Below are 15,503 nucleotides of genomic sequence, written 5' to 3'. Positions count from 1 at the left end.
GAGGCTGGTCTGCTTCTTCTAACAATAAGATAATCCAGTGACCTGTGTCCCAATCATCTCTCCTTCCTCCTAAAGTGTGCACTTGTTCACTTAATTTCACTGATTATAAATAGACCAGGCGATATGTGAAAATGATGTTCACTTTTGAATAAAATAATGAAACTTGGTACACTTGTACAGTTTGGGACACAACACATTGGTGTAGACGTCACCTTTTCTCTGTGTTATCATGTTTGATTAAGCAAGTGTTTTTGCAATGGCTCCATATCTGGAAAAAGGTTCAGGGCTCCAAACTGTACAAGTATACCAAGTATCATGCTTTATAAAAAAGTGAACATTTCACCTAAAATTGGACAGAAATTGTACTAAAAGGAAACAAACATATTGGATAACAAGGAGCGGCGTGATGTCACAAACAGACAGGCTATGGGGAATGAAATGGGCGGCGTCTGCCAGGGAACTCCCACTCCTTCAGAAAGTAAACAGACTGGCTTCAGCTGTGGGCGTGGCGGTGCAGACAAGTTTGCTATCAGGGGAACAGCTGGCCAATGGGGTGGAGCGTTGGCTTGGAAACGTGGCGCTTACACCAGAGTCATACATCCAGGTGTTGTATTTACATAAAATGCTTTAGTTAGAAAGGGAATGAAGAGGTCTATTAGACCTCAGGATAAGACCCAGATGCAGACAGTTCGAAAAGAACAAAAGTTTATTTACAAAACAGGGCGGCAGGCAAATGACAGGTCGAGGGCAGGCAGAGGTCAGTAATCCAGGGCAGTGTCACAAGGTACAGAACGGCAGGCAGGGTCAGGGTCAGGGTCAGGGTCAGGGTCAGGGTCAGGGTCAGGGTCAGGGTCAGGCTCAGGGTCAGGGTCAGGGTCAGGCTCAGGGTCAGGGTCAGGGTCAGGGGCAGGGTCAGGGTCAGGGCAAGAAGAATGGTCAAAAACCGGGAGAACTAGAAAACAGGAACTAACGGGAAACAGGAGTACGGGGAAAAACTGCTGGTAGGCTTGATGAAACAAGATGAACTGGCAACAGACAAACAGAGAACACAGGTATAAATACACTGGGGATAATGGGGCAGATCGGCAACACCTGGAGGGGGTCGAGACAAGCACAAAGAAAGGTGAAACAGACCAGGGTGTGACAAGGTGTCACGAACGTCGTCAGGGAAATGACCGGACCAAGGTGCAGCGTCGTGAGCGTACATTTTCCTTTATTATAAATGTCGCCAACAAAACAAGAAACAACAAAAACAAGCGTGAAGCTTACTAGGGCTATACAGGCCACTAACAAAGACAACTACCCACAACTAAGGTGGAAAAACAGGCTGCCTAAGTATGATTCCCAATCAGAGACAACGATAGACAGCTGTCCCTGATTGAGAACCATACCCGGCCAAAACATAGAAACAGAAAACATAGAAATAAAGAAACTAGAATGCCCACCCTAGTCACACCCTGGCCTAACCAAAATAGAGAATAAAAGCCTCTCTATGGCCAGGGCGTGACACATGGTCTGTTTTATGATACACGAGTTAAGGTTAGACTGACAATCTGACAGGGTTGGTCTATAACATCACCTATTCTATGGAAACATACAGACAATCACATTGGATAATGTTTCCTCCACATAAGAAACATTTTTTCACAGTTACTGACAAAGTCTTAGTTTGTCAGTAACTGTCTGAATGGAGGTAAAGACATGACAGATTATAGACTGTCTTAGTTTGTCAGTAACTGTCTGAATGGAGGTAAAGACATGATAGATTATAGACTGTCTTAGTTTGTCAGTAACTGTCTGAATGGACGAGTAGGTAAAGACATGACAGATTATAGACTGTCTTAGTTTGTCAGTAACTGTCTGAATGGAGGTAAAGACATGACAGATTATAGACTGTCTTAGTTTGTCAGTAACTGTCTGAATGGAGGAGTAGGTAAAGACATGACAGATTATAGACTGTCTTAGTTTGTCAGTAACTGTCTGAATGGAGGAGTAGGTAAAGACATGACAGATTATAGACTGTCTTAGTTTGTCAGTAACTGTCTAAATGGAGGTAAAGACATGACAGATTATAGACTGTCTTAGTTTGTCAGTAACTGTCTGAATGGAGGTAAAGACATGACAGATTATAGACTCTTAGTTTGTCAGTAACTGTCTGAATGGAGGTAAAGACATGACAGATTATAGACTGTCTTAGTTTGTCAGTAACTGTCTGAATGGAGGAGTAGGTAAAGACATGACAGATTATAGACTGTCTTAGTTTGTCAGTAACTGTGTAAATGGAGGTAAAGACAATGACAGATTATAGACTGTCTTAGTTTGTCAGTAACTGTCTGAATGTAGATAAAGACATGGCAGATTATAGACTGTCTTAGTTTTTCAGTAACTGTCTAAATGGAGGAGTTGGTAAAGACATGACAGATTATAGACTGTCTTAGTTTGTCAGTAACTGTCTGAATGTAGATAAAGACATGACAGGTTATAGACTGTCTTAGTTTGTCAGTAACTGTCTAAATGGAGGTAAAGACATGACAGATTATAGACTGTCTTAGTTTGTCAGTAACTGTCTGAATGGAGGTAAAGACATGACAGATTATAGACTGTCTTAGTTTGTCAGTAACTGTCTGAATGGAGGTAAAGACATGACAGATTATAGACTGTCTTAGTTTGTCAGTAACTGTCTGAATGGAGGTAAAGACATGACAGATTATAGACTGTCTTAGTTTGTCAGTAACTGTCTAAATGGAGGTAAAGACATGACAGATTATAGACTGTCTTAGTTTGTCAGTAACTGTCTGAATGGAGGTAAAGACATGACAGATTATAGACTGTCTTAGTTTGTCAGTAACTGTCTGAATGGAGGTAAAGACATGACAGATTATAGAAAGTGGACTGAGGATATTCTGATGATTCTTTGACTTAATTACTGTTCTTTACTCTGTAGCAGCTGATGTTTCTAACTCTGTAGAGGCCAAAGTCTTTGGTTTATCTCCCTACAAGCCTCTAGGGTTAATGTTTACAGAACATGTATTGCTGTTTTATCAGGGTATAAAGGTCTGCTTATCTCGCCCAAGGTACCAGCCTGTCAGTTAGACATGTTCTCTGCTTGTGCTGGGTGGTACTAACAATGCTCAGAAATATTGACTGTTCTGTTATTTCTTATTGTAGCTGAGTGAGCTGTGATTTACATCTACAATTAGTCTCTCTGGGGAGAGAGAGGAGGGGACCACTGCCTCTAAAATGAGTCTCTCTGGGGAGAGAGAGGAGGAGACCACTGCCTCTAAAATGAGTCTCTCTGGGGAGAGAGAGGAGGGGACCACTGCCTCTAAAATGAGTCTCTCTGGGGAGAGAGAGGAGGAGACTACTGCCTCTAAAATACCTCAAGACACCAGTTCTGAGAGGTAAGTGATGAATTGTCAAATGTACAGTTCTTTTAAAGGTATAAAACTTATTTTTGAGAAAAGTGTTGCCAAGTTAATTTAAGTCCTAAAATCTAATGACCAAATGCAGACTGTAGCTTTATAAAGAAACATCAGGACTTCTAGAAGTTCCACTATACAGTTGTTAAAATGAAGTAGATGAGGTATTGATGAGATATTGATGAGGTGATCTGTCTCCCTGTTTTGTTCAGTGTCCAGAAGCCCAGAGCAGAGTCACCTACAACCAGCCTGCTATCAATGAAGAGTGATCCGCCACCTACTTTCAGCCAGGAACCATTTCCAGATGACAATAAGGAAGTGGAGAGTTTGGACAGTGAGGATGCATTAAAGATCACACACAACCTTCTGGACAGAAGAAGTAAGACTGTATTTCATACAATATTACAAAGAAGGGTTCACACACACACACACACACACACATACACACAAACTTATGAGTCTCAACTCTCATTGTTTTCCTACAGGTCAAACTCTGCTGACAGTCCAACAAGACATTAAGGCTAAACTGAAACACAAGTATCAACACATATCTGAAGGAATTGGACACCATGGAAACCAAAGTCTGTTCAAGGACATCTACACAGAGCTCTACATCACAGAGGGTGGAAGTGGAAGGCTCAATAATGAACATGAGGTTAGACAGATAGAGATGGCATCCAAGAAACAAACCACACAAGAGACACCAATCAAATGCAACGACATCTTCAAGCCTTTACCTGGACAAGACAAACCTATCAGAACTGTGCTGACAAAAGGAATCGCTGGCATTGGAAAAACAGTCTCTGTGCAGAAGGTCATCCTTGACTGGGCAGAGGGAAAAGCAAATCAGGACGTTCATTTCATGTTTCCTCTTCTTTTCCGTGATCTGAACCTGAAAAAGGACCAATACAGTCTGATGCAACTTCTTTCCCACTACTTCTCAGAGCTGAAAGAGATTGACAGCATTGAAGATGGTGAAACCAAAACTGTTTTCATTTTTGATGGTCTGGATGAGTGTCGACTTCCTCTAGACTTCACAAACAATGAGAAGTGCTGTGATGCCACGAAGCCAACCTCAGTGGACGTGCTGCTGACAAACCTCATTGAGGGGAATCTGCTTCCCTCTGCTCTCCTCTGGATAACCTCACGGCCTGCAGCAGCCAATCAGATCCCTCCTGAGTGTATTGACCAGGTGACAGAGGTACGAGGGTTCAATGATCCACAGAAGGAGGAATACTTCAGGAAGAAAATCACAGATCAGAATCTGGCCAATGAAATCATCACCCACATGAAGACATCAAGGAGCCTCCACATCATGTGCCACATGCCAGTCTTCTGTTGGATATCAGCCACTGTCCTTGAGATGATACTGAAAGAGGCAGAGAAGGATGAAGTCCCCAAAACTCTGACCCAGATGTACTCACACTTCATTCTCATCCAAATCATTGTGAAGAACAGGAAGTACAACAAAGCCACAGAGACAAACCCAAAGGAACTGTCTCAGTCAGACAAAGAGATGATCCTGAAACTGGCGAAGCTGGCATTCCAACAGCTGCAGAAGGGCAACCTGATCTTCTATGAGGAGGACCTGAGAGAATGTGGCCTTGATGTCACAGAGGCATCAGAGTACTCAGCATTGTGTACAGAGATCTTTAAAGAAGAATCTGGGCTGTACCAAGACAAGGTCTACAGCTTTGTGCATCTGAGTATTCAGGAGTTTCTAGCAGCAGTGCATGCTTTAGAATCATGTCTGGGCAAGAAGGAAAATGTTTTCTCCCCCAAAGCAGTCACTGGTGTTGATGATGATGATGAGGAGGAAGATGAGGAGAATGATGAGGAGGAGGAGGAGAAGGAGGGGGATGAGGAGGAGGAGGAGGAGGAAGATGAGGAGAAGAATTATGAGGAGGAGGAGAAGGATGACGACAACGACGATGATGATGATGATGAAGAAGAGGATGAGGAAGATGATGACAATGATGAAGAGAAGGAGTCATTCAAATTGTTTGACTTACACAGGAGAGCAGTGGACCAGGCCTTGAAGAGTGAGAATGGACACCTGGACCTGTTCCTCCGCTTCCTTCTGGGTCTCTCACTGGAGTCCAATCAGAATCTGTTACGAGGCCTTCTAACACAGGTAGGAAGTACAACACAGACCAATGAGGAAACAGCTGAGAGAACAGTCAGGTACCTTTCAGACAAGATCGACGGGGAATCCTCACCAGAAAGGATCATCAACCTGTTCCACTGTCTGAATGAGCTTGGTTCCAACTCTCTAGTTGAAGACATGCAGACCTCCCTGCAATCAGGAACTCTTTCAGAAACAAGACTAGAACCTGACCAATGTTCAGCCCTGGCCTACCTGTTACTGATGTCAGAGGAGGGGCTGGAGGAGTTTGACCTGAAGACATACAACACATCAGAGGAAGGTTATCAGAGGTTGCTGCCGGTCGTGAAAACCTGCAAGAGAGCACTGTAAGTTCTGTTATTGTGTTGATGTTTACAGTATCATTATAATGAAGGCTTTGTATATCTAACAGATTATCTCCTCTCTCCAGACTGGATGGCTGTAAACTCACATATAAATCCTGTGAGACTCTGGCCTCAGCTCTGCAGACACCAAACTCCCCCCTGAGAGAACTGGACCTCAGCTACAATGACCTGGGAGACAGAGGAGTGGAGCTGCTCTGTGTTGGACTAACCAGTCCACTCTGCAACATACAGACACTTGTGTGAGTTAAATATCTTCAGTATGAGTTATTATGTGGATGTTTTAATCATTTGTTAAATCATAAGCTCTACTCTCCTCAGTCTAGGTCAGTGTGGTCTGACAGAGGGTTGCTGTTCAGATCTGGCCTCAGTCCTGATTTCACCCAACTCACAACTGAACCAACTGGAGCTGAGAGACAATGACCTGCGGGACTCAGGAGTTACACTGCTGTCTGCTGGACTGGAGGATCCAGACTGTAAACTACACACACTGGGGTAAGTACAGCTGTTTCAGTCAGGTCGGTACTGAGCTGAGTTACATTGCTGTCTGCTGGACTGGAGGATCCAGACTGTAAACTACACACACTGGGGTAAGTACAGCTGTTTCAGTCAGGTTGGTACTGAGCTTAGTAAAACAAATACTCTGAAAATCTGATGTTTCATCACAATATTTGTGTCATGGACAAATGTATTGGTGTCCTACAAGATGATTGACACCAGTACACCAACCTAGACAGCTGTTGTGTGTCTCTCTGTAGGCTGTCTGGCTGTCTGGTCACAGAGGAGGGCTGTGCTGCTCTGTCTTCAGCTCTGAGGTCAAACCCCTCCCACCTGAAAGAGCTGGACCTGAGCTACAATCACCCAGGAGACTCTGCAGGGGGACTGCTTTCAGCTGCTCTGGTGGATCCCACATATAAACTGATGAAGCTGAAGTAAGTCAGAATAGATGTCCTAATAGTGTGAGCAGCGGTTGTGTCATATGTAGTGTAGTAGGGTCAGTAACATGAGGACATGATGGTAGAATTAAGGGGAAGTTTACTCAGCAGGCTGAGCACTCCAACACAGCATACATCATCACCACATGAATACTCTTCTTCTGCATCTCTGATATCCTGTTGGAATTGTACTCCGTTCTGTATGCAGTAGGTAGGATAGAATACCTGTATGTCTCTAGTAATGAATTGTACTCCGTTCTGTATGCAGTAGGTAGGATAGAATACCTGTATGTCTCTAGTAATGAATTGTACTCCGTTCTGTATGCAGTAGGTAGGATAGAATACCTGTATGTCTCTAGTAATGAATTGTACTCCGTTCTGTATGTAGTAGGTAGGATAGAATACCTGTATGTCTCTAGTAATGAATTGTACTCCGTTCTGTATGCAGTAGGTAGGATAGAATACCTGTATGTCTCTAGTAATGAATTGTACTCCGTTCTGTATGCAGTAGGTAGGATAGAATACCTGTATGTCTCTAGTAATGAATTGTACTCCGTTCTGTATGCAGTGGGTAGGATAGAATACCTGTATGTCTCTAGTAATGAATTGTACTCCGTTCTGTATGCAGTAGGTAGGATAGAATACCTGTATGTCTCTAGTAATGAACTTGGATAGTGCACCAGAACACAACAATATGGTTTAAATGTTGACTGCTTTATTAGGTCTTTGTCAGTCAATAACCTGTTTCTCCTACAGTGTGGATCATGGTGGAGAGTGCTGGCTGAAATCAGGGCTGAGGAAATGTAAGTCTCTTTAATCCTAATTCACTGCATATTCAGAACTATAGTAACATAGTAACTAATCAATACTTGTTCTGTAACTACAAAACAACATTTTATATGAAGATGTGGTTTGATTAAACTCTCCCTTTGTGTACAGATGCCTGTCATCTCACCCTGGACCCAAATACAGCAAACCCAAACCTGGTACTGTCTGAGGGGAACAGGAAGTTGAAACGGGTGGTGGAGGACCAGCATTATGAAGACCATCCAGACAGATTTGACGCATATCCCCAAGTTCTCTGCAGACAAGGCTTATCTGGAGGTCGTTATTACTGGGAGGTGGAGAGGGATGGTGCCATGGCTGTCATTGGTGTGGTGTACGAAGGACTGAAGAGGAAGGGAGATGAGGGGGACAGTAGGATTGGACACAATAGGGAGTCCTGGAGTTTAGTCTGTTCTCATAGATGTTATCAATTTTACCATGATGGAGTCAACAGAATCATCCCTGGTCCTGTTTCTAACAGAGTTGGAGTGTATCTGGACTGGGCAGCTGGTACTTTGACCTTCTATAGTGTGTCCTCCTCTGGTACACTGACACACCTCTACACAGAACACACCACATTCACTGAACCCCTCTATCCTGGATTTTGGTTTTCCCCCTCCTCAATGACCTCAGTGACCCTGTGTCAGATAGATGACCAACACATTCAGAGGTGAGTCATAGCAATGTTTTATCATTTGTTTCCCTCTGGAATCATTTCTATAATTAGATTAGTAGTAGTGGTGTGTTTTAATGTGTTCTGTTGGACCTACAGACAGTTAGATTAGTAGTAGTGGTGTGTTTTAATGTGTTCTGTTGGACCTACAGAAAGTTAGATTAGTCGTAGTGGTGTGTTTTAATGTGTTCTGTTGGACCCACAGACAGTTAGATTAGTAGTAGTGGTGTGTTTTAATGTGTTCTGTTGGACCTACAGACAGTTAGATTAGTAGTAGTGGTGTGTTTTAATGTGTTCTGTTGGACCTACAGACAGTTAGATTAGTAGTAGTGGTGTGTTTTAATGTGTTCTGTTGGACCTACAGACAGTTAGATTAGTAGTAGTGGTTTATTTAATGTGTTCTGTTGGACCTACAGACAGTTAGATTAGTAGTAGTGGTGTGTTTTAATGTGTTCTGTTGGACCTACAGACAGTTAGATTAGTAGTAGTGGTTTATTTAATGTGTTCTGTTGGACCTACAGACAGTTAGATTAGTAGTAGTGGTGTGTTTTAATGTGTTCTGTTGGACCTACAGACAGTTAGATTAGTAGTGGTGTGTTTTAATGTGTTATTTTAGAGTCAGTCTCACTCTAACCACTAGAGGGCATCAGAACCTGTTGAATAGGAGAGCCTCACTGTAATGTCAGTCTCACTCACGTGTAGGTCTCAATTTTGTGTCACAAGCGCAGTGCAGTGTTTTGAGGGGGGAAGAGTGTGTGTAACTCATGATACCTGGTGACTTCACATCTCTAGGGGGGAATGTAACTCATGATACCTGGTGACATCACATCTCTAGGGGGAATGTAACTCATGATACCTGGTGACTTCACATCTCTAGGGGGGAATGTAACTCATGATACCTGGTGACATCACATCTCTAGGGGGGAATGTAACTCATGATACCTGGTGGCTTCACATCTCTAGGGGGAATGTAACTCATGGTACCTGGTGACTTCACATCTCTAGGGGGGAATGTAACTCATGATACCTGGTGACATCACATCTCTAGGGGGAATGTAACTCATGATACCTGGTGACTTCACACCTCTAGGGGGGTATGTAACTCATGATACCTGGTGACTTCACATCTCTAGGGGGGAATGTAACTCATGATACCTAGTGACTTCACATCTCTAGGGGGGAATGTAACTCATGATACCTGGTGACTTCACATCTCTAGGGGGGTATGTAACTCATGATACCTGGTGACATCATATCTCTAGGGGGGAATGTAACTCATGATACCTGGTGACTTCACATCTCTAGGGGGGTATGTAACTCATGATACCTGGTGACTTCACATCTCTAGGGGGGAATGTAACTCATGATACCTGGTGACTTCACATCTCTAGGGGGGAATGTAACTCATGATACCTGGTGACTTCACATCTCTAGGGGGGTGTAACTCATGATACCTGGTGACATCACATCTCTAGGGGGGAATGTAACTCATGATACCTGGTGACATCACATCTCTAGGGGGGAATGTAACTCATGATACCTGGTGACTTCACATCTCTAGGGGGAATGTAACTCATGATACCTGGTGACTTCACATCTCTAGGGGGGGAATGTAACTCATGATACCTAGTGACTTCACATCTCTAAGGGGGAATGTAACTCATGATACCTGGTGACTTCACATCTCTAGGGGGGAATGTAACTCATGATACCTGGTGACTTCACATCTCTAGGGGGGTATGTAACTCATGATACCTGGTGACTTCATATCTCTATGGTCGAATGTAACTCATGATACCTGGTGACTTCACATCTCTAGGGGGGTATGTAACTCATGATACCTGGTGACTTCACATCTCTCGGGGGGAATGTAGCTCATGATACCTGGTGACTTCACATCTCTAGGGGGGTATGTAACTCATGATACCTGGTGACTTCACATCTCTAGGGGGGAATGTAACTCATGATACCTGGTGACTTCACATCTCTAGGGGGGTATGTAACTCATGATACCTGGTGACTTCACATCTCTAGGGGGTTATGTAACTCATGATACCTGGTGACTTCACATCTCTAGGGGGGAATGTAACTCATGATACCTGGTGACTTCACATCTCTAGGGGCTTTCATCAAGATAAACAATGTCACCTGTAATGTCACCATCAGTATTGGCTTTATGGAAGGTGACATAGTGGGTTATGTCACATTTAGGCAATGCACCGTACACAGGGAGCTGTTCTGTCACCCTTTATACACACTTTGTATTGCTTATGAAGACTGTATGTATGCTATATAAAGCCTTTATAAGTTGTATTTAGTTTAATCACAGTCTATCCTTCTGCTTTACCAACACCAGAGACCATGGTGGAGAGTGTTGGATCAAGCCTGGACCTGAGAACACCAGAGACCATGGTGGAGAGTGTTGGATCAAACCTGGACCTGAGAAATGTGAGTTAACTGATAATTGTTTTCCCACCAAAATACGATGAAAGAGTTCATTATACTTGAGTCCCAGGAAAGGAACACAATCATGATCTATTTGGTCAAAACAAACTTAAAGGTAGAGTCCGCAATATGACGTAGATGTACAAAGTAAACAACCTAGTGGGTCAATTCCTGCAATAACTAACTTCTCTGTTTTGTTCCCGTGGCTAACACGCTGTAAGAGAGTGAAGAGAACTCTTGCACATGGGCAGATACTGTGTGTGACTGTGTGAGAGAGAAGTCAGGCATCTTGCTCATCACAATATCTGTGGTGCTGCTCCTACATCATCATTTAGCTGACTCTACCTTTAAGCTCTCATCCTAGGATCTAGCAGAAATCAGGCCCTCAACATTAACAAAACATGGACCAGAACGATGTTGTTTCCTGCTTCCACAAACATTCATTATTATAACACTAATGTCAGATTATGGTATGCTAATGAGTGTACATTCTGAGACTGTTCCTCACTTATATTCATTTTTATTACAAGTCTATTTAATAATTATTCATTCATTATTACATGAGATTTTCCGTTTTAAAGAACAACTACTTTTGCCTTCAGGGATTGCTCAGAGCTGTAAGACTTGTGACCATGTTGAGGTAAGTCATAATGTCAATTCTACTTTTACATACCTGCAGGAGTCAGGCACAGTCTCAAAGCCAGGTGTGTACTGCCCAACCGTTCATACTGGGATATAGACAGTCCTGTGTTCTACTTTAGTAATATAAACACAGTCTCAAAGCCAGGTGTGTACTGACCAACCGTTCATACTGGGATATAGACAGTCCTATGTTCTGCTTTAGTAATATAAACACAGTCTCAAAGCCAGGTGTTTACTGACCAACCATTCATACTGGGATATAGACAGTCCTGTGCTCTGCTTTACTAATATAAACACAGTCTCAAAGCCAGGTGTGTACTGACCAACCATTCATACTGGGATATAGACAGTCCTGTGTTCTGCTTGTAGGCATGCAGGATTTTAGCTGTTGCCATATTTTGTCATTCGACAGTTTAATTGGATAAATACGATTAGTTACTTTGGTTAATGGGCCAGTTTCCCAGACACAGAAACACAGAAACTTCCATTGAGCATGCTTTTTAGTCCAGCACTAGACTCAATCTGTGTCCAGGAAACAGGCCCCATATGTATTACTGACATGCTTGTCCTTGTTCAGGACTCCACACACTGGCTTCAGATTGAACCCTTGACTTCCACTGTCCAGGGAGTGACAATGTTCAGGTAAAATAACTACTTTTAACATTTCATTCCACCTGCTAGTGTATTTCCCCATTACCTTTGGGAATAGTCTTCTAATCCAACCTCTCCATTTGACCATTGACCCTCTCTACCATATCTTGTTGTTGCCCTCAGACACAGGACACCCAAAGGGAGTTATGAGTGCACAGTGTCTGGGCTCCGCTGGCTGTGTGAGAGAGATGTCATCCTGAAGTATCACTTCAGGAACTGGGAACCCTACAGTCAACTTCTGAAAGACATGCAGTACACACAAGGTGGTCCATTGCTGGACATCACTATGGAGTTAGGTGAACTGGAGGAAGTTTATCTGCCACACTTTGTCTGTTTAGGTAAAACCATATAGAAATAGTATTCAGAAAGACATTTCCATGTAACTGAGTTTCACTTCCTGAGTTAATGAATGAACTATTCTGGGAGTTTGAGTTTACTGTGATCTGGTACTGCATATTCTTTGTTTTAGTTAGACAAATATTGTATTATTCATCCTTCTGTCTCCTTTTTATTGTGTTGTTCAGGGACCAACCCTTCCCTGAGGAATGAGATGAAGATTCTTCATGTAGAGGAACATGGAGTGTCTTTAGAGGAAGTGCATGAGGTCACCAGATTCCATGCTAAGATTCTCCATCCCAAGTTCTCACTTATCTCTGTTATACTGAGCTATATCTTTTCATGGAACGTAGATGTCCACTGTGAGCTGATGCTCTATCTGACAGTGAAAAGGGAAACACTAATTTCTCGCCTATACCTGTTCCCCTGGAACCCCGGCCAAATACAGGTGAGGGACCATTATTATAGAGATGACCTTAACTAACCAGTGGTACAGTTTATGTTGACACTCATTAACTGAAGATAAGTGTGTTGCTAGTTTTCTGAATAATGTTTGAATAAGACTATACATTGACTGGCTGGGTATTCCATGCCTCGTTTCGCAGGCTGTGGAACAACAGGAAAAGCCTCAAGGGTCTTCAAGGATTCTCATCTCAAGACCAGAGCGGTCCTTCAAACTGAATAGTTCCATCAGACTGAACATTCCCTGTTCTACCTCCATCAATCCACAGGTACAGTTTCAGTAGAATAAGAACATGAATCTGACATTTAAGTCACATTTCTATCCATTGCTCTCTGTCTCTTTTCCTCTCTGTCTCTCTCTCGCTGTCGCCTTCTCGCTGTCTCTCTCTCTCTGTCTCTCTCTCTCGCTGTCGCCTTCTCGCTGTCTCTCTCTCTCTGTCTCTCGCTGTCGCCTTCTCGCTGTCTCTCTCTCTCTGTCTCTCTCTCTCTGTCTCTCTCTCTCGCTGTCGCCTTCTCGCTGTGTCTCTCTCTCTGTCTCTCTCTCTCGCTCTCAATTCAATTCAAATGGCTTTATTGGCATGAGAAACATATGTTTACATTGCCAAAACAATCTCTCTCTCCAGAAGATTCATCTCATACAAAGAGACACCACACCAAGCTTTTTCAGGGCGGTTATGAAAATGACAGGGATTGACATTGAGATGGAGTTATTCAGTGATGATGAGAGGACAGTATGGAAAGAAAAAGTATCACAAGGTAGGAGAATATTTATTTATTTATTTTTATTTCACCTTTATTTAACCAGGTAGGCCAGTTGAGAACAAGTTCTCATTTACAACTGCGACCTGGCCAAGATAAAGCAAAGCAGTGCGACACAAACAACACAGAGTTATACATGGAATTAACAAACATCAGTCAATAATACAATAGAAAAAGTCTATATACAGTGTGTGCAAATGAGGTAAGATAAGGGAGGTAAGGCAATAAATAGGCTATAGTGGCGAAATAATTACAATATAGCAATTAAACAATGGAATGGTAGATGTGCAGAAGATGAATGTGCAAGTAGAGATACTGGGGTGCAAAGGAGCAAAATAAATAAATAAATACAGTATGGGGATGAGGTAGTTGGATGGGATATGTCAATCATCACTTTGTACTTTAGTACCAGATGCTATTTAGAGTGATATAACCTCATGTTGTTTATCTTTCAGATGAATACATCACTGACACCCGTTCAACAAGTAGGTAAACATGAGTTACAGAGCATTCGGAAAGTATTCAGACCCCTTGACTTTTTCCACATTTTGTTACATTACAGCCTTATTCTAAAATTGATTCAATTGGTTTTTTTACCTCATCAACACAATACCCCATAATGACAAAGCAAAAACAGACAAAACTGAAAGCTTGGCACACCTGTATTTGGGGAGTTACTCTTCTTCTCTGCAGATCCTATCAAGCTCTGTCAGGTTGGATGGAGAGCGTCGCTGCACAGCTATTTTCAGGTCTCCAGAGATGTTAGATCGGGTTCAAGTCCGGGCTCTGGCTGGGCCACTCAAGGACATTGAGACTTGTCCCGAAGTCACTTCTGCATTGTCTTGGCTGTGTGCTTAGGGTAGTTGTCCTGTTGGAAGGTGAACCTTCACCCCAGTCTGAGGTCCTGAGCTCTCTGGAGCAGGTTTTCATCAAGGATCTCTCTGTACTTTTCTCCGTTCATCTTTCCCTCGATCCTGACTAGTCTCCCTGCCGCTGAAAAACATCCCCACAGAATGATGCTTCCACCACCATGCTTCACCGTAGGGATGGTGCCAGGTTTCCTCCAGATGTGACGCTTGGCATTCAGGCCAAAGAGTTCAATCTTGGTTTCATCATACCAGAGAATTTTGTTTCACATGGTCTGAGAGTCCTTTAGGTGCCTTTTGGCTAACTCGAAGCAGGCTGTCATGTGCCTTTTACTGAGGATTGGCTTCAGTCTGGCCACTACCATAAAGGCCTGATTGGTGGAGTGCTGCAGAGATGGTTGTCTTTCTGGAAGGTTCTCCCATCTCCACAGAGGAACTCTGGAGCTCTGTCAGAGTGACCATTGGGTTCTTGGTCACCTCCCTGACCAAGGCCCTTCTCCTCTGATTGCTCAGTTTGGCCAGGTGGCTAGCTCTAGGAAGAGTCTTGGTGGTTCCAAACTCCTTCCACTTAAGAATGATGGAGGCCACTGTGTTCATGGGGACCTTCAATGCTGCAGATATTTTCCGGTACCCTTCCCCAGATCTGGGCCTCGACATAATCCTGTCTCGGAGCTCTACAGACAATATCTTCAACATCATGGTTTGGTTTTTGCTCTGACATGCACTGTCAACTATGGGACCTTATATAGACAGGTGTGTGTGCCTTTCCAAATCATGTCCAATCAATTGAGTTTACCACAGGTGGACCCCAATCAAGTTGTAGAAACATCTCAAGAATGATCAATGGAAACAGGATTCATCTGAACTCAATTTCGAGTCTCATAGCAAAGAGTCTGAATAGTTATGTAAATAAGGTTCTGTTTATTTTTAATACATTTGTAAACATTTGCAAAAATCTGTTTTCACTTTGTCAGTATGGGGTGTCGTGTGTAGATTGATGAGG

General features: G+C 43.0%; 2 protein-coding genes across 2 annotated transcripts in view; both read left to right on the top strand.

The window, feature by feature from the left end:
• The window catches only part of LOC120037034, a gene marked incomplete at its 5' end in the record, with an annotated part of 52,553 nt that overhangs the window by 34,944 nt on the left and 2,106 nt on the right, over nucleotides 1-15,503 (top strand). The window contains 13 exons of the mRNA XM_038983257.1: nucleotides 5,975-6,148; nucleotides 6,228-6,401; nucleotides 6,665-6,838; nucleotides 7,598-7,644; nucleotides 7,781-8,336; nucleotides 10,696-10,787; nucleotides 11,387-11,424; nucleotides 12,004-12,068; nucleotides 12,201-12,415; nucleotides 12,602-12,861; nucleotides 13,019-13,144; nucleotides 13,499-13,631; nucleotides 14,090-14,119. Coding sequence (XP_038839185.1) covers nucleotides 5,975-6,148; nucleotides 6,228-6,401; nucleotides 6,665-6,838; nucleotides 7,598-7,644; nucleotides 7,781-8,336; nucleotides 10,696-10,787; nucleotides 11,387-11,424; nucleotides 12,004-12,068; nucleotides 12,201-12,415; nucleotides 12,602-12,861; nucleotides 13,019-13,144; nucleotides 13,499-13,631; nucleotides 14,090-14,119 — 2,084 coding nt within the window. The remainder of the gene's footprint in view (nucleotides 1-5,974; nucleotides 6,149-6,227; nucleotides 6,402-6,664; nucleotides 6,839-7,597; nucleotides 7,645-7,780; nucleotides 8,337-10,695; nucleotides 10,788-11,386; nucleotides 11,425-12,003; nucleotides 12,069-12,200; nucleotides 12,416-12,601; nucleotides 12,862-13,018; nucleotides 13,145-13,498; nucleotides 13,632-14,089; nucleotides 14,120-15,503) is intronic.
• Nucleotides 3,099-5,895, top strand: LOC120037029 (protein NLRC3-like). Its single transcript, XM_038983250.1, has 4 exons — nucleotides 3,099-3,401; nucleotides 3,632-3,798; nucleotides 3,905-5,205; nucleotides 5,407-5,895. Exons 1-4 carry the CDS (start codon nucleotides 3,241-3,243, stop codon nucleotides 5,893-5,895), a joined length of 2,118 nt encoding a protein of 705 aa, XP_038839178.1. The 5' UTR covers nucleotides 3,099-3,240.

Source organism: Salvelinus namaycush, unplaced genomic scaffold (genome assembly GCF_016432855.1).
Source record: "Salvelinus namaycush isolate Seneca unplaced genomic scaffold, SaNama_1.0 Scaffold155, whole genome shotgun sequence".
Classification (NCBI taxonomy): Eukaryota; Metazoa; Chordata; class Actinopteri; order Salmoniformes; family Salmonidae; genus Salvelinus; species Salvelinus namaycush.
Note: the sequence above shows the minus strand (reverse complement) of the source record. Positions and strands in the feature narration are given on the sequence as shown.